A 21,169-nucleotide genomic window follows, 5' to 3' on the forward strand; every position below is an offset into this window, starting at 1 on the left:
TGAGAATGTTGTTATTTACATTAGGATCCCTTAGGCTAACTCAAACCTAATTCAATGAACTATTATCCTGGGATCCTTCATGGTAAGAAGAGGCAACAGCAGCCTTTTCCAAGATTATCTAGTCGGTGTCATAAAAATCTGGAATCTAGTCACCCTCTTTTATCATTCTCTTTTACCTATCTTTCTATGAGACAGAAAATTGAGGCATCAAGATATACAGCATTACCTTGGATTTGGATTCTGTCTTGGGTGTCCCATCGGCCTTGTTGTTCATTTTGGTGGCTGGAGTTAACTTGACATCCCCAAGGCCCATCATCTCTGGGCTGGCTGCCATTCCTATAAAAGAGAAAAATGTCCAATAGATATGTGACATGAAGATCACGCTGGAAGAAATCCCTAAGGTGAGCAATGACTAGGACTCACCTGCTGAATTGTTGGCCATGGTTCCACCCATGGGATATGGGGGTCCCTGAGGGTTGATCATGCCAGCCATACTATTAATCCCTTGTCCATAGGGAGGTCCAGTTCCCATTATGCCCCCTTGATTCATATTGGGGTAGCCTGGTGGCCTGAGGAAGAGAATGCAAAGTGTGAGAGAGAGTTGTGAGTTAGAGACACTGAGCTTTCAGATTTGGATTTGAGCTAAATAGGGTTGTGAGCCAAGATCACTGAGTTAGGCTTACAAGGAAAAAGTTTATGGGTCTTACAAACCACAACCATGCACCTAGATTTTCTTTCTTTTTAAACTTTATTTTTTTTTTTTTAATGGACGTACTGGGGATTAAACCCAGGATATTCTCCTCTTCTACCTCCCACAAAAGGTTCTAAGAGGGTTCAAGCTCTCAAAAGGAAATCATGGCTCAATTTTAAAGGATACGTTCTTTGAAGACTGGAGCCCTGTGTCTCTTCAGTACCACCTCCCTTTAAGGCACCTCGAAAGTCAAGCTGTGATTCCATTTAAGAGCCCTCTCTATGGCTAAAGGCCTAGATTAAAATGCTCAATTTTATCACTCTGTCATGTCACCCCAACCAAACTGGACCCCTCATAGCATACACCTGGAGGGGCTTTATATCCTTTCTTGATGGGCCTACTGCAAACTTTGCCCTTCCATCATTCTAAAGTACTACCAGACTCACCTCTTTATAGTCAATCACCCTACTCTACCTTGGTTCATCAACATTCCAGTAAAAGTTACTTTAAGAACTGTAGGCACCACCAATGGGGTGCACAGTCTTCAAAACAGTAGAATCACATTTACTGAAGTCAGTGGCCAAGGAAGAAGAGGTGAATCTTAAAGTCATTAAACCAAATCACATGAGCCTTCTGCACTTTTGCACCAGAGTGAAATACACAGGACCACTCAGAACAGTAGGAGAAATGTCAAACCACAATCTCATCATTCTCTATTTCTTACATCGCAGATCCAAATCATGTGTACCATTAAAAATCCTTTTGGAAACCAAGAAACAGATTGCCAGAAGAAATTAAGACACTCTGAAGACTTATTTTATATTAATCAAAATAATGTGTTTTATAAAGTTCTTTACATATGATATCTGGTCATGTGAAATTTGTTACCAATCTAAGATGCTTACAAATCAGCATTTTTGTTTTTCACTGTAAGGAAAGCTAGTTTTCTAAAGAGCTCTCAACAAAATATCTACTTAACAAGATGACATGGTTTAGGTCCAGAAGTATCCCAATGACCTGAATGACTACACAGTTTGCTTCCTTACACTGATAACCTCTTCACTTCCAAGGCCTTACCTGTTTTGGATAGAGTTGGCAGCAACATGCATGGCGACAGCAGTTTCTTGAGTTTTCCGGTTCATGCCCCCTGGTGGGGGACACATCCCTGACCCAACCTGAGGTGGCATATTGGCCATGTTGGGGCCATAAGGCCGGTTGCCCATGGAGGTGTGACTCATTCTCCCTGGAGGGAGTGTGCCATAAGGTGGGATGCCAGGCTGCCCATGCATCTGACCTCCAGCACCCATAGGATTCATGCTTCCAGCCATGCCTGCACTGGGGTAGTTAGCATTGGGCAAGGCATTATAGTTCGGCTGCCTAGGGTAGCCTCCTGGGTGGGGAAAGAGAGAAGATGCAGAGACTTGATTAGTGACTTACTAGCAACTGACTAACTTAGCTCAATTCTAAAACTCTAAAGGTAATAATGGGAATGATTTAATAATTGGTCTGGAATGAGACCAACTTCATGGTCTCTTTAAAAAACAAACAAACAACTTCATGGTCCATGAAAAAAAAGTAAAGGGGGGCCACGAACATATAAAGGCAGGTCTCAGTTGTCCCCTCATCTTATAGACAGCACAGCACAGGGCAAGGCTGGCTGGCAGGCAAGGCTGGGTTTGCTGCTATCCAGGCTCTTCAACTCCCAGAATTCTTTCCTTTCTACACAGTCATCTCCCATGATCTGTGTTAAGACACTCGGTTTTAGATCCACCTACAGCTCATTTTGAGCAAAGATTTATTCTGTTAGGACTAATTTACTAACAAACAAACAAAAAAAGTAATAACTAGTAATTACCACTGAAGTGTCCATGCTCAGTCTTGGCCTAAATACCTTATCTCCATTTTACAGATGAAACAGAGGCTCAGGAACATTCAAGGACTTTCCCATGGTGGCCGCCCTGCCTCATTTTAGGGCCTGACTTTGATCAATTTAAGGCAAAGGACAGTCCTACTCTTATAACCCAGATAGCAGCACATGAAACAAAGAACTCTTTTCTCATCTCACCTCCATGTACTCCTACCTGGGTAGTGTACTCACCCTGTGGGCCGTACTGACTCCCCTGGGGACCATAGCTCCCCATGGAGTTCTGCTGGTAGGAGCCCATGCCTGCGTGCATCTGTCCTCCAGAAGGCTGACGTGGAGATAAGGCTGAGCCAGGCTGTGGGGAACTGTACTGGGGCATCTGGGGGTTCCTCTGCATGTAACCTATTTATGGATAGTGTCCATAGGGTTATTACCTTTGTACAATGGGAACAAATGCTCTCCTTTATCCTAGGACTTTACTATCTACATTTTCTTTAGCAGATACTTGCATAAAGTCTCCATCTTATCTGCTATATAATTATGTGCCATTTTAGGCACCCCCAAAAATGACACAGCCATTAACAAGGGCATGTCAACTGTTTCTACAAAACAGAGGTTTGAAGAACAAATAGTAATGACCAAAAAAAAAAAGGAAAAAAAAAAAAAAAAAAAGAAAGATGTAGGATTTAATGGGTAAAGATTTAATGCTGAGTATTCAGTATTTGTTGACCAAAATTAGGCATAATGTAGCAGGGAATTCATTAAAACACAACAACAAGAATGACTGTGAGGGAACATCATTCTGGAGCTACCAACATGGCCAAGCCCATTCTAACTTCATAATCTGTTGCTGAGATTGTCCTCTAAGTTTCATGGTCACACAGTTCTCCAAAAGCTGTTGCACAGATAATCAGTCAAAGGTCTGTCTTTGCCCTCCACCCCTCCCTTGAAGCCCAGGCTCTCACCTCGATCTTGGGCAATGCTTGATTGGTTCATAGAAGGATGCATGATGCTGTCCGACTGGCCACTGGGAGGTCGAGGTGGCATCTGGTTGCCTGCTCCAGACAGAGAAAGAAGTAAGCCGATCTTGGCTAAGCCTGGAAATTTTAGCTAGAAGGTCAAGCAAGAACTGGAAACGGCTCCTGGGAAGGCCAAGAACCTCCCGGTATTACACAGAGGCATCCAGCCAAGGGGCTCCCATCTCCCTTCTTCAAATGCTGAAGGGAAACTCTCTGCCAGTGGAAGGTTAGGGCTCCCTGATATTGCTGGGGGCCAGTCCCTTTTCTCCCTCCCCAAAGCTTTGTACTGGAGAGTACCTGGCACTGCAGCAGGCGAGAGTGGTCCTGAGCGAGACTGAGCAACACTGGCAGGAGAGCCAACAGGCGACGGGGAGGGGCCTCGAATGCCAGGCAGGTGAGGGGAGGTATGGGGAGAGAAAGGAGACTGAGCTGGATTACTCTGCTCCCCTTGGCTGCTGGAAATCCCTGATGTGCTCACTCCAGGGCTCAGAGCTCCTTCTGTCCCCATGGGGAGATCGTCTATTGAACCAGACAGATCCTGGAACAGACACACAAGAACATGGATTAGCAATATTAGGCAGAAAGACTCTTCTTTCAATGACCCTACTATATGATTAGCATTTTCCTTAAACAACCAAAACTAAACAAACCGCACACATTATGTAGTCATGATACTATAGTTTATATGTGGCAAACTCTATTACAGGGCTAGACAGAAAATATTTTAGACTCTGCAGGCCATACAGTCTTTGTCAAAACCAGTCAATCTGCCTTCATAGCGCAAAAGCAGTCACAGACAATACATAAACAAATGGATGTGACTGTGCGCTAATAAAACTTTATTTATAAAAACAAGTAACTAGCCCACAAGCTGTAGTTTGCCAATCCCTGGTCTATCCACCAGAAGCAGATCTAGTACTTTTATCTTCTTTCCCAGCCCCCTTCTATAGTGGTAAGAGAGCAGCTCTTTCAGTGAGCCTTTAAATTCTTTTCCAATGGGGAAACTAAACAAAACACTGCCAGGATGGCACCAGAAGCTACAAGAAAATGTTAACAAGTTTGGGCAATGTTCACAGATCCCCTCTCTGTCAGATTATTATAACCTACATTTACCAAGGATTTACTCCAAGTTACCATACTTTAAAACATAAGGGGTAGGAGGTAAGAAAGGGATGTATTACACAGCCAATTCCTTAACAGCCAAGAAGGTCTGGGACTATATTCCTAACACCTGGCCAACAACCAGGACGAACAAATGTTTACCAACTGAACAAAACCCAGTTTTTTCCCTAGTTTTAGATTTTTCAATGAGAACTTATTGTTTATTTGGGTGTTGTGCTTGTCTTGAATTAATCAGCAGAGTCCTCTCTAGGCCAGTAAGCACCAAGATTAGCAATCAGGTGCTCAATATGAAAAATATTCACCCCAGGAAATGTACCTCCAGACCTTGCCCCAAGTTCATTCTCCAGCAATACCATTGGCTCAACTCCACACAGTAACGTAAGGCTGGGAACTAGCTGTACCCAAGAAAGGATGAAAGCTTTGGGTACAGACTCAGATCTGGGAAAACCCTAATACTCAAATGGTTAAGAAGAATTCTCTTAAAGAGACGTATCTGAAGAGGAAGGAAATCCAAAATAGATTTGAGTCTATTCCTATTCTCACAAGAAGCTCATCTTAGAAAGATTAGTTTGAGATGATTCTAATCCTGGAGTCTGACAATAACATTGGAGATCAGAGAGCACCTTTTAGGCCCTCCCATAAGTATCCAGGTTGGTTGGACTTTTTGCAAATCAGTTGATTACTTCACTAGGCTGGGAGCATTTCTGCTGAGTTCTAGAGGAACAAAGCATGCCTTGAGGGCAAGGCAGGTAGGTAGGTGCACATTTGTGCCTGTGTCCAGCTCTCAATGTTAGTTGAGAAACCAGGAAATGTTACTGCTTTCCTGTAAGAAGCAGACCCAGTACACCATAGAATGCTTTAAAAATGCAATTAGAATTAGTTCTAGCATGGAAGAGAACTCAAGAAGCCCTCTGCTAGGTAACACCAAAGAGCCTCTTTCCTCTCAAAGGAATAAAGTACCTGGATCTATAAAGAGCCCTAGGTTCATCCCAAGAGAGGAGGATTCCTTCTGCACGTTGAGGGCTAAGCTATACTTGGGACACTTGGCTTCTGAACCAAGGAGAGTAAACTCAAAGAGGCAGCAAGATGACAAGAGGAGCCAATTGTGTAGGTCAGAAAAGGCCTTAAAAGCAACTTGTTACACCCTGGCCTGTAACAGAAACCACAGCCCAGTTCTGTTTTAGGGACCAGTAGCTATCCTCAACATCCCTCCCTATAGTCTCCACTCTTTATCAAACCACCAGCTTCTGGTAACAAGAGCTACTTGCTTAAAGGAAAAAGAAACCAACATATTTTGGAACAGAACAGGAATCAAAGGTCCATCCAGAAGACAAGAACTCTTTAAATGACCTTGAAAAATTAAGTGTTTTAAACATTTTTGTCTTTAATTAAGGAAGTAAAACAAACATTCTCATAAACATTTATGGGTAAAATCAAAGTCCCCCTTTGCTCTCTTGCTGCTGCCTCCAATAGAGGAACCCCTGTTCCCTTTGGTGTATATCCTTGGATACCTTCTGAGGAACTGAGGAGCGGGGAAAAAAAGAGGATGTTCAACATCACTAATCATCAGGGAAATGCAATTCAAAACCACAATGAGTCTCACGTGTGTTAGGATGGCTATTATCAAAAAGATGAGAACAAACAAGTATTGTCAAGGATGTGGAAAAAAGGGAACCCTCATGCACTGTTAGTGGGAATATAAACTGGTGCAGTCACGATAGGAAACAGTATGGAGGTTCCTCAAAAAAGTAAAAAATAGAACTACCAAATGATCCAGCAATTCTACTTCTGGGTATTTATCGGAAGAAAATGAGAACACTAACTTGAAAAGATACACACACACAGCCAGGTTCACTGCAGCACTATTTAGAATAGCCAAGAGATGAAAATAACCTAAGTGTCCACTGACAGATGACTGGATAAAGAAAATGGGATGCACATGCATGTGCACACAGGAATATTACTCAGTCATTAAAAAAAAAAGGAATGAAATCTTCCCATCTGCAACAACATGGATGGACCTTGAGGGCATTATGCTAAGTGAAATAAGTCAGACAGAGAAAGGCAATTACCATATGATCTCACTTACATGTGGAACCCAAAACAAAACAAAAACCAAGCTCACAAAGAACAGACTGGTTGTTGTCGGGGTGGGGGTGGGAGAAATGAGTGAAGGGAGTCAAAAGGTATAAACTTCCACCTATAAAATAAGCAACCCATGGGGATGTAATGTACAGCATGGCAACTAAAATTAATAACACTGTACTGCATATTAGAAATCTTTAAAAAAAAGTTCTCATAATTAGAAAAAATTCTTTAACTACGTAGGTGACGGATGTTAGCTAGACTTACTGTGGTACTCATTTTGCAGTATATACAAATACTGAATCATTATGTTGTACACCCGAAAGTTATATAATGTTACTATGTCAATTATACAAAAGAAAGAAAGAAAGAAAGAGAGAGAGAGAGAGAGAAAGAAAAGAAAGAAAGAAAAGAAAGAAAGAAAAGAAAGGAAGGAAGGAAGGAAGGAAGGAAGGAAGGAAGGAAGGAAGAAAGAAAGAAAGAAAGAAAGAAAGAAAGAAAGAAAGAAAGAAAGAAAGAAAGAAAGAAAGAAAGAAAGAAAGAAAGAAAGAAAGAAAGAGGGAATCCCACCAACCACTGTTATAGGATCAGGGCAGGGCCTGCAGATGCTCATTCAGCCACACTTTTGTTAAAAACCAGGCTCTCCATAAGTCCACAAGTGAATGTCCTAGTCCAGCTGAGGAATCCCAGGAGCCTGAAGAAAACACTGTCAGCCCCTAGGGCTGGACTCTCAGGGACCCAGAAGCACCTGTGGTGACAACATGGTAGCTTCCTTCACAGAGGCACCCTGAGGAGGACTGTCAGTTTTGGTAAAGTGCCCTGAGCTCCTTGGAGAAAAAATGTTAAATAAACCACTGTCAACAGCAGCCCCATGTGGGCTGGGATGCCTGGGCACAGAAAAATAGTGAGGAAGGAATCAGCATTAATCTTCTCTCTCTCATTTGGTTGGTTTGAGGCCAGTCACTCAAACTATCATTTTTATCAGATGGCAACTGGTCAGCATGGGGGGGAGTTGATTTATAAAAATTCAAAAACCAGAATGTTAGCATAGGAAAGGACAGATCATTTACATTCATACTAACAATAACTATCATCTGAGTACCTGCTGAGCACTTTAAGGAGTTACTTATTTTGCTACAACTCTTGGAAGTAGGTACTACTACCACCGACATGCTAAACAGAGGCAAGCTGATGCTCAGAAAGACTGGGCTACATGCCCAGGCCATCCAGCAAATAAGTGGCAGAAACTAGACTTTGAACCCAGATCTCTGTAAAGCCAGCGTTCTTTCTCTTTCCATTATGCTGTGATACTATATAGACTAAGGAAAAAGCATCATACCCTTGAGTTAGGAGACCAATGCCCAGCTCTTGATACTCATCAGCTGTGACCTTGAGCAAGCTATCAACAAGTTGGGTTTCAGCTTTCTCACTTATACAATGAGAGGACTGGACAAATCTGAATTTGTGACATCCCTGGGGCATTTGCATGAAACTCTGCTGGTACCATATGGTCAGGGCCATATGGAAAACCCAATACCAGCAGCAATAGCCTGGAATGAGAGAGATGACAACATACAGCAGTATAAGATGTAAGACATACCCATCAGTCCCAGTGGTTAATCACAGTAAATGTTTTTATTGGGAAATGGGAATGGTAAGGGCAGAAGACTCCAAAAGAGGTCTGATCCCCTCTATCTACATCAACAGATACTGCTCTGAACTCCATGTCCTTTTATTGCACAGGACACACCTCTGCTTTCTACCCTACAAAAAGCCAGTTTTTCAGGTCTTTTGTTCCACAAAAAGCCGGATGTCTGACTGTTGAGTCAGACTTCAATGTGCCTAACGAGTTCGGCTGTCCACAACACATTTATCACACACAGTTCAATCAATCCAAGCCCCCATTCTCTCTCCCTGGTAAGGCCACCCTTAGATTTCAGGATTCAGGTTCTCAGTTCTCCTAAAAGGGTCCACCTAACAGGTGCCTTCCAGGAGTGCTGCTGAAACAACTGTAGCAATGCCCTGTAAGTGGAAAGATCTCTTTTTCCGGGTTTGCTTTCCTCCAAGCATTATCCTGCTGAAAGATGGGAGGTGAGATCAGCCCACTCAGTGCCCTGCCTGTTCCAAGGAAGCAGCAGGGCCAGGGAGAATTTCCTCACGTGTTTCCAACGTGTTTCATGCATTTTATTGCTCATCTACCATGCAGATCAAAAGCACTGGAGCAGGTCCAACTCTTTCACACAGAATCTCACACTCCAGGCTGGCTACAGCCCCAAGAGCCTTCGTTTCTTCACTTGAAATACTGCCCAATGTTATTTTGGGATGTGACCTGATAGAGGAAGCCCACAGGGACTCCATGACGATAACTGTTCCAGCTGTGATTGGTTGCCCAGCCCCAGCTAGTGCCAGCATGGGTTTGTCAGGCTCTGCTGACAAACAGAACTCAGCAGCTAACACCTTCTCTTCACACCACAACAAAACCATGACCGAAATCACACAGTCCATACCTCATTGTGGGTGTGTGTGTGGCAAGCGGGAAGGGGGGATTTGCTAGCACTCTCACAGGAAGGGCTGCAAGTTCTAACATGAATTGGCTGCCTGATGAAGTACATTTTCAAGCAGGAAGATACCAGATCAAGGTTAAAGAAGGAGGGTTAAACAATCCCCCAACAGAGACCCAGAAGGATGACATCAGCTCGTTTTGCTGAGTAGTTTAAATAACAAGTCCAAAGAACGGGCTCATGGCAATGCTCAGATTTAGGGTTTTCTCATTAATTTGGCTGAATCCTTAAAAAATGGAGTTTTTGTTAACCCCCAGAGAGAGTTCCCATATTCTTGCAGTTGTGAAGAGCTTTTGCCAAGTTGTGCTGACTACTGGCAGGGAAACCATCCACCCCAGGTAAACCCTACACACGTGCTTGTAGTAAACGTGCGTGTGTGCGCACCTGTGTGAACCTCGCAACTCAGCCATATTCACTTAAATGACGAGCCTTGGATGAAAAAAGTCCAGATGCACAGCCTGAAATGACCAAATTTGCAGTAGCAATTTGTCAGGTGTTTCTCCCCCGGTCTAACCTAACAGATCCATGGCCATAGCAGGAGGCTGCTCTCAGGCTGGAGAATGGGAGGAAATCCTGAAGAACACAGAAGAGAATGGGAAACTTAACCTTTGAAGAAAGGCAGATGATAGGAAAGGAGGTAACAGTTTTGACAAACTTCAAGGAAAGAAGAAAAAGACAATTACTTAGGAACTAATTAAGGCAATAAGTTTTGGGGAGACCTGGTTTTTCATAAAGCTTTCTTTAAGCAACATATTTGTCAAGGGTCAGGAAAGGAAGAGGCTACCTCTATCAAACACTTAATATTCAGTACAATATTTCTCTTCTCTCTTCTCTCCTCAGTCTTTGCTAAATGGAAGGATGGGTGATCTGACCCACCCAGACTAGTAGGGACTGCAGAGTTACAGAACTGCTGCACTGCTGTTTCAGTGAGCAGTCTCAGTCCAACAGATTAAATGCCACCCTCCCCTGAGAGTAGGCTAGCTGGTGCTGGCTGGAACGCCAAGAACGAATCAACACATACAACAGGCTGCCTCTGACTTCCAAGTCAGGGTTTTAGCAGGTGGCGAGGAAGGGGACAGAAAAGATGCAGAGGCTGGCACTATCCTTTAAGCTTAGGACCACACACATCCCTGCCTGAACTATACTCACCATTTGGAATAGCAGGAACTGCTCTGGGAAAAAGCTCTGAGAACTCTGTATCTTAACAACCCCTTCCACCCGAAAGTTTCCCAAAACTCCTCACCAAACTCCCTCTTCTCTTTTTCTACAAGCAATTATTCTGGGGATAATGAATCATTTCTTCTTGGTATCTTCTGGCTGCCTGTGGGCAATGAACAGTAGAGAAAGGTCAGACTCTTCCTGTCTCCAGAATACTTTTTTCAGGGGCTCACCTCCAAGAAGAATCCACTACACATAAACATCAGAACTCATAAAACCCTGGGAGACCAAATCTCCAAATTCAGAGGATGTTGGAAAGAGGAAAAAAGCATCCCTTTGTGCTTCCCTCTATAAAGGAAGCAGAACTGACACAAATATGAGACTATGATGCGTTCAACCCTAAGGTACACGGCTGTCTCACGTTTCATCCTCACAATCATCTTCTGAGGTACATATCATCCCCATTTTAACAAAGTAGCAAGCAAGCTCAGAAGTTTCTGACTTAATCAAGGACAGGAAGCTATTAAACAAAAAACTGGGATTTAAACCTATATCCCTCTGATTCCAAAGTCTGCACTCTTTCCACCATAAGGTGGAAGTTTGCCGCTATCAAAGGCTACGCTCCATGCTCCAAACAAAGTCAGGCAACAACCTGTCTCCAGATATGCTCAGTAATTAGCCACATGACTCTAAGAGGCTAACCTCACTAGGCATCACTTAGTTCTTCTGTAGGAGACTAAAACTAGATAATCCAACTCTATAGGTCTATAGTACTATATCGTCCCCTCTATCCTACCCACTCTTCCTATAAATTTCTTTCTTTCTAAACCTTTAATGGTTATTTCAAGTCAGCCCTTTTATCTATAACTCTCTTAATTTAAACCTACTTTGTCTACACTAAAGGGAATAGTACTTTTCCTCACCTCTGGGTCCTTAGAAGGGTACTTGAAGTATGGGGGGAGGAGGGAGGAGAGAGTGACCTACCGTTTGCGGAGACTAACAGGAAGTTAAGTACCATGAAGGTAGGTGCCTGATCTCTGCTGGTATTCATGTGCCCTAATCCTATTATCAAGCACTAGGGTGTGGCAAAACAGAGAGAGAAGGCAAAACATCCCTGGCCTCTAGGTGGCCTCATCTTGGACAATTCCTAACCCTCACACTTTCCTCCTCACCCAGCCTGCAGCCACCCTTCCAAACTGCAGGACAGTTGGGTCTTGTTTACGAGCCCCATTCCCCAAACTACAACGTGGGAGAGCTCCTTTCCTGGGGGCATGAGCCAAGCAAGCTTCAACCCCCTGCCCACAGCCGTGCTCCAACAACGGGGCAACAGAGGTCTCCTCTAACAAACACAGCAGAGTGGCACAGTTCCCAGCCATCAGCGAGAACTGGGTAGGAAGACCAATTGTCTGAAGTTACACTACAGGTGTAGCAACTATAGACAAAAATCATTTTTCCCCTTGGGAACGTCAAAGATGAGAACAGCTTTGTAGGGGCAAAGCCTCCACAATCACAGTATAATTCCTGACCCCTCACCCACATCCTATAGGCAGGGCACTGAGTCCCTTCGAGATCCTCTAGACCCAGTGTTTCAGGACTGATGGCACTGTGCTGAATCTGCCTTTTTCCCCACTAGCCTGTGGGGTTATATTCTCCAATGTCATTAGTGACCAGAAAAATGCCAGGCACACAAATGACAAAATGACTGATAAATATTACCCAAAATCATCTTATTTAGATCCAATCTCTGTTAGTCTCTCTCTTTCCTTTAATAGTCATTCCCCAACCCTAACCTTGTACCTCAATTCTAGACCTCCGTAGTGAGGGAGGGACTCTTGGGTGTCGGCATCAAGAGAACTGACTCTCCTGTCTAAAACTGCAAAGTACAACTCTGAAAAGGCCTTGGCTACTTCGGTAAGAGCTCTCGACAGAACTGCAGTGCAGGAAAGGAACGCCTGGAAAGGAGGCTGTCAGGAGGCGGGGCTCTGTGTCACTGGAGAAATTTCAATCTAATTACAAAAATACAAGAACCTGCTGTTCTAATCCACCTCAGCAAAATCTCTTGAGGTAGGTCTGACCCTTTGGGTGGAAGCTGAGGGAGCTGCTGAGGTGAAAAGGTGGGGAAGAAGAAAGGCTGCTGGGCTGCCTGCATTCCTGCAGTGGGCGCCCCTGCAAACAGCAGCTCGGCCACTGCAGCACCCATTGATTTTCCAGAGGTCGATACTCCGCTCCCACAGATCTGCTCGGCTAGAGGTTTAATCACACTGAGTGCTTCTGCTCAACATCTCCCCTGCACTTCCCCCTCCCCAAACCAATAAAACAAACACCAAACACAATGATAGTTGGCAACAGATAGATGGTGCTCCCTACAGCTGGCCCCCACCTCCAGGAAAATTCTAAGTACCGGCTCAAGGGAACCAAAGCTGGCCAACGGGCAACCCACAAGAAGCTGCAAGAGCAGACCTACAGGCCCCAGAGAACCTTTCAGTCCATTGCCCAACACTCCTACAGAGACTTTTCTAGTAACTCAGATGTTTTGCATTAAAAGAATCCAGGTTCCCAACTTGTGTGTGGGGGTGGAAATAGATCCCAGAACTCCCAGAAGGCACTGAACAGTTGAGACTTCGCTTTCCAGTCTGTCACAGACCCCAACAAGTATATGTAATACCCACGTTATCCACCTGACCAGCCTTTCGACACACACCCCTTCCCTGCAAAGGTTTCTCACTTTGGTCAGAAGAGGATGCCTTATCTAGTCAGAAACTACCTCTTGGCCAAAAAGTGTACAGCGTTCTAAGGGTCACTAGCTAACAGACTCAAATCTGAAAAAAATGAAACTAGGTCAGAGCTGGGTCTGAGTTAGAGCAGTCAAGAGCAGTGCATATTTATGGAATAGGGCTGTTCTAATCCCAGCAGGAAACGAGCACTGTAAAGCTAGAGAAGGCAAAGAAGTTAGGAACTCCCTACTTTCTCCAAGTCATGCATTGCGTATTAGGAAGACCAACCAAACAAGACCTTGTTCCATTATGATCATCAGCTTGGATCCTAGAACTTGAGCAAGGAGAAAAGGAAAAGGAGGAGAGGAAAGAACACAGAGAAAACAGCAGAATTCTAGGTCTGAGAAGTGTAAGGGGAAGGGGTACTGCCTTAGGCTTCCACCTCACCTGGCTGCTCCTCAGAATTACAGCAACCAGAAAATAAGGAGGACATAATGTGCGCAAGTAGGGGAAGTAAAGTTGGCATGGTGCTAAACACAGAGTAGACCAAGGTCTAGGGGGCTGGATGGCCTCCTTGGTTTCATATTTAAAGCCCTAAATTTATATTAACCAGTAGTCTTCCCTACCATGACCTATGGGTCTAGATAAAATCCAAAGATTTAGGGGGAGGGGTGGAACAAAGAAATCTGAGAGTGGGAAATGGATAGAATCTTAAATCAGAAAAGACAGCCATCAACCTCAAAGGCCTTTAAAACCAAAAACACAACTCAGTACTTAGGGAAAGACATAGTCAAGTTCTAAAAGTAGAAGACGAAGAGAGAAAACAAATATTCTTGGTAACAGTTCCTCTGAATACTGATCCCTTTTATCTGGGACTTAGTTTCTCTACTACCTCCCCCCAAGTATCAGGAAATTACCTTCACTCATCTCAGTAAACCACATTCAATATTCCTCCCACATCAAAGTTGGCTTTAAGGGACAGATTTGCTCTCAACTCAAGCCTTCGATCCCCTAGTTTCCACCTTCAACAAGGCATGGCTTCTTAGCTTCCTTGGGAAAGATCAAATGGGAAGCAAGCTAACAGCTTGGAGGTGAGCTCCGCCTCACTGCAATCAGACATTATGTCACAATACCAGCCAGTTCCATGCTAACACTAGGTGGGGAGGATGAAATAGGTTCAGGCCTCAGAAATAGATGGAACAAGAGATCAAGCACTGGTCCCTAAAGGGACAGCACTAGATCACATACCAGTTTCATCACAGCTTTCAGGTAGAACACCAAATATTTTAGAAAAATGACAAAAGGACAATAGAGCTAATTCCATGCTTGATTTATCAGGTATGTTAAGATAGCTCTACACTTAGGGGCCCTCCCCTCTGAACCAAGTTTGGATCAAAATTCTCACTCTGGTGCACGCGGGGGTGGGGGTGGGGCTAGTTGTTTCTGTAAGGATAGCATTTCTAGGAGAACTTGGTTCGTACCTTGTTCAAAAAGCCCAAGTCCCCCACCCCCACCCCAGGTACCCACTCCTCACCACCTGAAAGACAGGAAACAGTTTGGCCATCACACATCTAGGGGCTAGCTTTCAGATTTTGGTTGGTCTTGGAGGACAATGGCAGAACCAAGGCATGTACTTCACAGAGGTAGTCTCCCAGACAGCTTTGTAGAAGGTTATAAAAGCACCAACAGGAGAGAAGGGGAAGGGGAGATGGGTGGAGGAAAGCCACTATCACCAAGGCAACTGAGTTCATCCATATGATGACTCAGGAATTTCAGGAAATTCTAGCTTTTGAAGTTTCTTCTTCCAGAATAAATGCTTCCTATATCTTCCCAGGGAGCAGATCTAAACCCAGCAGCTATAGTACCACTACCCTTGCCTAGACGTCTCAACCCTACATCTCTCCATACCTCCTCCTTCCCTTTCTCTGAAGAGAAGAGAATACGGACGACAAAGTCTGTTTTCTGAACATGGCATTCTTCCTTCTCTTAAAAGAGCCTTTTGCTGATCCTTTGTAGGAATTGGTCCTAATAATAAAAGCAATGGACTAGAAGTCAGGGAACCCAATGTTCTCATTTACTGAATGAACTTGGGCAAGTCCTAAAGGACTTTCTGGGACCTGGGTTCCTCACATATAAAGTCGGGGATGAGGAGGAACGGTGGTGTTGTGTTAGTGTGGTGAATATTCTGTGCAGTAACTCATGCTGATTTCATTTTACTCTTTTCCTAATTGCTGAGGTTAAAAAGCTAAAAACTGCACTTCCCAGACTTCCTTGTAGATGAGTTTTGGATACAATTCGGGTTCTGCTAATTAGAATCACACTCAAGATTAGACCGAAGTATGGCAGAGATCGTACTTCTGCCTCCTTCACTTGTTTCTGCAGGAGCATTTTGGTTTTACCTTCCAGTTAACTGGGTACTGGTTCTGATAGTAGGTCACAAGCAGGAGTTCCCCTGGTGGGTCAAATCTAGGTCTAGATCCCATTCCTAGAGGACAAGCCTAGAGCATGCTCCCTCAATCCTAACAATTTTTAAGTCCAATTCCGTATAAATTCCTCTCTATTAAACATACCTAGGGTTTAGTATGGCCTAGGTTCAGTGTAGAAACCACTCTGTCTGACACAGTATTATCAGATGGTCCCAAAAGAGTAGGGAAAATGGGCAAGATGAGGAAGCCTAGAACTTTAAAATACATTTGTTCAGGACAATCTCCTTTGCTTCTTCCCTTTTTACAAACTTTCTGCACTTTCTCCCTTCCACTCTAAGCTCTGGGGGAAGATGGGGGGGGGTGTTGAATTGCTCACACAAGATGGAAGGTTGAGTCAGCACATGCTTTCCTTTCCATCCCTATATTCTCTGTAAGCTTTTACTCTGCTGAGGATAGCATTACCTGCCCAACCCAAAATAAGTATTCTCTGAGCCTGGGCTAGAAAGGGTACCAACTGTCTTCCTCAACAGCAGAAAATATGTTTATATGCCCCAGGTGGTAAAGAACCAGGGCACAACAGTCCTGACAAGCCTGCATAGCTGATGAGTGAAGACAAGTCTGGCCTGCACAAGATCCCAGCTTATCTTGTTCTACCAATTTCTGGTCTAAGCAATGAACCACCAGCTTCCTGTAGCAGGACTGGGGACAAACCGAAAAACAAGGTCAGATCCAAGTGGCATGCTTGGTGGGGAGGGGGTTACTTCCCAACAGGCCTCAGCAAGGCTAACTGACCCCAGAAGCCATCACACTAAAGGTAGGGCTCAGTTAGCTTTCAGATTGAAGTTGTTCCGAAGGAAACAAAAGGTTCCAGCAAGAGGAATCTGTGTGAGACACACAGGCAGGAAGCAAAGCTGAGCCACCAACAACTAGAATAGAAACAGGAAACGGGCCCAGGAACAAGCATATAGTAATCTGCTGCAAGAAACACAGGCTCCAGCAGGCACCAGGCAGTACCGGGGCTGAAGCAGCGTGACTAAGATGGAGAAGCAGATTGGCTAGCCTTGCCCGAGAACTGGTGTTCTAAAGAAGGGACAGTTACTTGCACAGGGTACTTGCTACTCTGAGCAGTCTGGGCAGATATGATAGAGAGGGGTGGGGATTTCCTTTTTGAGACTTTGTGAGAGCACCTGGGCTATATAATTAAAGGGGGGCAAACATAGATACACAGTCAGATATAAAGAAAACAGGTCATCAACCTCAGAATGGCCCAGCTTCTCTGGGTACCAAAAGTGCTAGTGGCATTTCTGTTATCCCTTTATAAATATGCCATCAAAAACCAAGGCAAAAATTGTTGGCCCTGCCTCCTTTTACCATGAAATGTGATAAAAATGAACACAAGCTGTGTAAAATTAAACTCCTTCAAACATTTCAGTTTTTTAAGCCTTTATAGAGAATTTCTGTCACCCCCTCAACCCACCCTCTGCCAATAAACCTAGACAACAAAAAGATGGCCTCCAAGTTCCAGTAGGTAACAAGAACCTAAGGGCTATTAAACAAAGTTTTTCTAAGTATCTGCCTAACACAGGTATCAGACACAGGCCTGAGTGCTCAAGTAGAAATATCAGCATAATGTTATGTCAACATGAAGAAAATGGTGAAGAAGTCTCAGGGAAGGTATTTCACAGATAGGTTTTGAAGTCAAAGTAGAAGTTTCCTTGGCATTTAAAAAAAAAAAGGGTGTGTGTGTGGGTGAGGAGATGACATACACACCTTAAGCAAAAGGACAATGCCTGGAAGGACCAAGAGTTGTGAGGAGCTTAAGGCACAGCTGAGTGGCCAGACATAAGGTCACAGAGGTATGCAGGGAGCTATGGATGGACCCACAATAGGATCTGGACTGTCAGCATGGGGAGCCAGGGCCTTCAAAGCACCCACAAAACAACTGGTTTAGTAGATACAGTCAGTAAAATTCATTGTACTCCAAAGTCTCTGGCATAATATTTCATTTGAAAAATTTACTCTTACCTCTCATGGTCTAACTCCTCCTTGCTTCTAAACCATATGACACATGAATCACCTGGAGATCTTGTTAACAGTGTCGGATTCAATAAAGCTGGCGTGGGGCCCAAGAATCTGCATTTCTAGCAAGCTCCCAGGCAATATCTGTGCTGCTAGATAACGGAGCACATTTTTTTCAGTACCAGGGATCTAACTGATTAAACTTTTAGCAGAGAACAGGGCTTGCTCCCATTCAACACAAGGGAACCAAAGAACCAATCTGGTCAACTTTCCACTGCTTGAGGCAATTCCCTAGTTGATTAGTTCCTCTAGCAGGCCTGATCTATAGATTTGGCCATCTTTCCTCTCCCACTCCTCCCTGTCCCTCAGTTCACAAACTCATCAAAAGGATGTCTGAGAAAACAGAAGTGAAGTGGAAATCCACTATACTCCTTCCTTTAGGACAAGTCTAGTAAATATTAAATGACAATGGGTTGAGGCTTTTGGCTAAACATTAATCAGACTGTCCATGTCTTTCCTCTCCTGGTTGGGATGCTAAAGGAAGTATTTCATCTGAAATATTAGAGAAAACTGAATTCAAATCCTAGTTCTGACCCTTAGGTTCTCCTTATGAAAAACAGGAATGATTATTCAACTCAGTACATTTCAATTCCTGTCCTTTCAGAATTGGTTTTGGCTGTAGATCCTTTCCTGGCTTCACTCCTGCCCTCTAGGATTCAGATTCTACAAGAGTTCCCTCCCATTTCTTCTTTCCAGATCACTGTAACCCAAGCTCTCAGGGTTTGAGAACATCACAGTAGTAAAACATGAGTGCTAATAGCTACTTTGTTGTTAAGTGAACTCTAAAGAAGGGCTTGGAAACCCAAGTGATAATATCTTTAGACAATTTAGCAGACATTAAAAATCCTATTCCTGTTCACCTCATTCCTGGCATCAACAATTTCCACTCCTACCTAACCAGAGCAGACAAGTATGGTCCAGATCTTCAACAGCAGCCTCTAAGACTTTTTCAGTCAAGGATACAGTGTCCCTTTAAAGCTAACCTAGTGCCCGTGATTCCCTTGATTCTTGTAGCTCTTAAAAAGATGTGCCTGTTTATACCTTTCTAATATTCTGCCAGCATATCCACCATTCTATATCTATCTGCTTTATACATATGTGGGCCTTGAGATGAAGCTGAGGAATTTGGGCTGATTCAGCTGCCTCCTCCTATGCCTTTCCAGAGTGCTCTTGACCTTTACACCTTTTCCTTGCTCATTTCCATCCCTCCAGCCCTCAGAAATCAGGTCTTCTCCCTGCCTCAGAAGGATCCCAATAACCTGCTTCACAACAAATCCAACTTTATATTCCCTGAAATATATATTTGATGCAGACTATCTCTGCCTCTTCCTTGGCTTCCAGAAACATGACACGATCCTGGTTCTCCTCCAATCTCTCCAGCTATGTGGTGCATGCTTCTACTCAGGGACCGCAGGCATGGTCCGGGGGTCCATGTGGCTACTCTCTTCACATTGCTAGCCTGGGAGGTATAACTATTCCATAATTTTTAACTTCATTCCATGGTTTAACTATCAACCACTACACAGACAACTCTCAAGCTCTATCTAGACTCAGCTCTTACCCAGGTTTCAGTCTCCTACCTCCAACTTGTTACTAAGCATTTTTTAGACATCTCACTATATGCAACTTCTCAAAAATGAGTTTTCCTATTAACCTTTCTGTCAATGAGATTCCCCCCTGCACTGCCCCAATAAATCAGTATTGTTAAATTTTCCAGCCAGTAGACTCCACTTGTTCTCAGTTCCATACAATCTTTCCTCCTGTGCATCTCACAACTAGGACTAGGTCCCTATGCAAATGAGACAGGGGCAGAACTCCACTGAACACTACAATTATTTCAAGAGTTTAACTTATCCTCTTGCTTGCAGACTTTCCCCTTTTCAGACCATTCTACACATCAGTGGATCATTTTTATAAAACATTAGTTTTATCAAGTTATTGCCCTAATTACATATCTGCCAGACTATAAGATCAGATCCAAATGGCTTATTTATCCTATCAGGGACCCAAACTCTCTGATCTAGAATTCCTTCCTGTTACACCCCACCCCAGGAAGCCTGATCCTGAACAGCCCCCCTTACGTGTCACCTCTACTGCACCCCACCCCCATCTAGTCTCTGCTCAGGCTGTACTTTTCCTTACCAATCATCCCCATACAGACATATCTAGTTCATTCAAAACTTCTGCCATGATGTCTTCCCTCTATTATTTGGATATAAATCGATCACTGACTTCATCAAACTCCAACAGCACTCATTGTAACATTCAGGCACACATTCTTTTTATCTATTTTACTAATGAAACAGAGGATCCTTAAGGTTTGCAATTATGCCATATTCAGAATAGAGTCACAGACTTAAAAAAGAGTTCAGGTTACCTCAGAAGTCAGCAAAGCTCAACCCTTGTCTAATGCCTATCTGCCTTCTATATTACAACCACAGCCAAGAGTGTGCCAGGTTTTACTCCAGAGAAAGGGAACTTACCACTTTTTTTTTCTTTTTCTTTTTAAAATATCCTAAATCCTCTAGATCACAAAGGAACTTGTACGTCACTTGGGCTTAAAACCTGTAGGCAACAAGTAGCCAGAGATTGTAAAGTAGTAATATAGTACTAGTAGTAATAACTTGCCAAGTCTGAATTTTTAAGATGATCACTCTGGTGATTAAGCTGAGGACAGACATGGAAGGAGAAGAAACAGAACAGTCAGAACTCTGTAGCAAAACACCAAGTGAGAGATAACTGGGGCCTGAAGAAAAGGCAATGAGGAAGGACAAAGGACTGAAAAGTCATTTCTGAGGCAGGCTAGGATTTGGTGACCAACTTATGGAAGGGATCCAGTGGTGAGTGCCACAGAGCAGAGAGCGCCCAGTGTGCTGCTGGCATTTGCAAGGACTGCCCTAACTGAGGAATATAAACTGCAGAGGCCACAGCTGCAGGCAGTCTGTCTCTCCCAAGTCTCTTTTCATTCCACCATTTTCAATCCACAGCCTTCCCTCCAGATCATCGAGTCAAAATGTAGTGTAAGTCACCAGTGTTATTCAACTTGCCACTTTGGCTTCATAGTCTACTAATTTTTTTCTTCCCTTTTCAAAAGACTACCATAGGTCATGATTATTCAAGTATGGTCTTTATAACTACAGCAGCACCTGAGAGCTTATTAGAAATGCAAATTTTGGGGTCCTACCCCAGGACTAATTAATCAGAATCTATCTGGGTAGAGATCAGTAACTTGTGTTTTAGTTAATCTCTAGGTGATTCTTAAAGCATGCTAAAGTTTGAGAAGCAGTAATCTAGCTAACCTCTCCAGACCTAGGCTTTCAATCCTATATCCATTTTTCACCACTGAATGGAAACTCTATCCCAAGTACACTTTCAAGACTAAAACGTAAATCTACAAATGTGCCTCAGTAAGAAAAATTTGGGAAGCAGTCAGTATTTGAAGGAAACCAC

At 43.6% G+C, this 21,169-nt stretch overlaps 1 protein-coding gene across 2 annotated transcripts in view; it reads right to left on the reverse strand.

Annotated features, from left to right (window-relative positions):
- ARID1A (AT-rich interaction domain 1A) overlaps nt 1-21,169 on the reverse strand; it is a 67,371-nt gene that overhangs the window by 13,264 nt on the left and 32,938 nt on the right. For both annotated transcript variants that reach the window (XM_074377083.1, XM_074377084.1), the window contains exons 5-10: nt 3,872-4,112; nt 3,521-3,610; nt 2,790-2,957; nt 1,769-2,081; nt 424-569; nt 227-336 (exon numbers count right to left, since the gene is read on the reverse strand). In XM_074377083.1, coding sequence (XP_074233184.1) covers nt 227-336; nt 424-569; nt 1,769-2,081; nt 2,790-2,957; nt 3,521-3,610; nt 3,872-4,112 — 1,068 coding nt within the window. The remainder of the gene's footprint in view (nt 1-226; nt 337-423; nt 570-1,768; nt 2,082-2,789; nt 2,958-3,520; nt 3,611-3,871; nt 4,113-21,169) is intronic.

The sequence above is a fragment of the Camelus bactrianus genome, chromosome 13 (assembly GCF_048773025.1).
Source record: "Camelus bactrianus isolate YW-2024 breed Bactrian camel chromosome 13, ASM4877302v1, whole genome shotgun sequence".
Lineage (NCBI taxonomy): Eukaryota > Metazoa > Chordata > Mammalia > Artiodactyla > Camelidae > Camelus > Camelus bactrianus.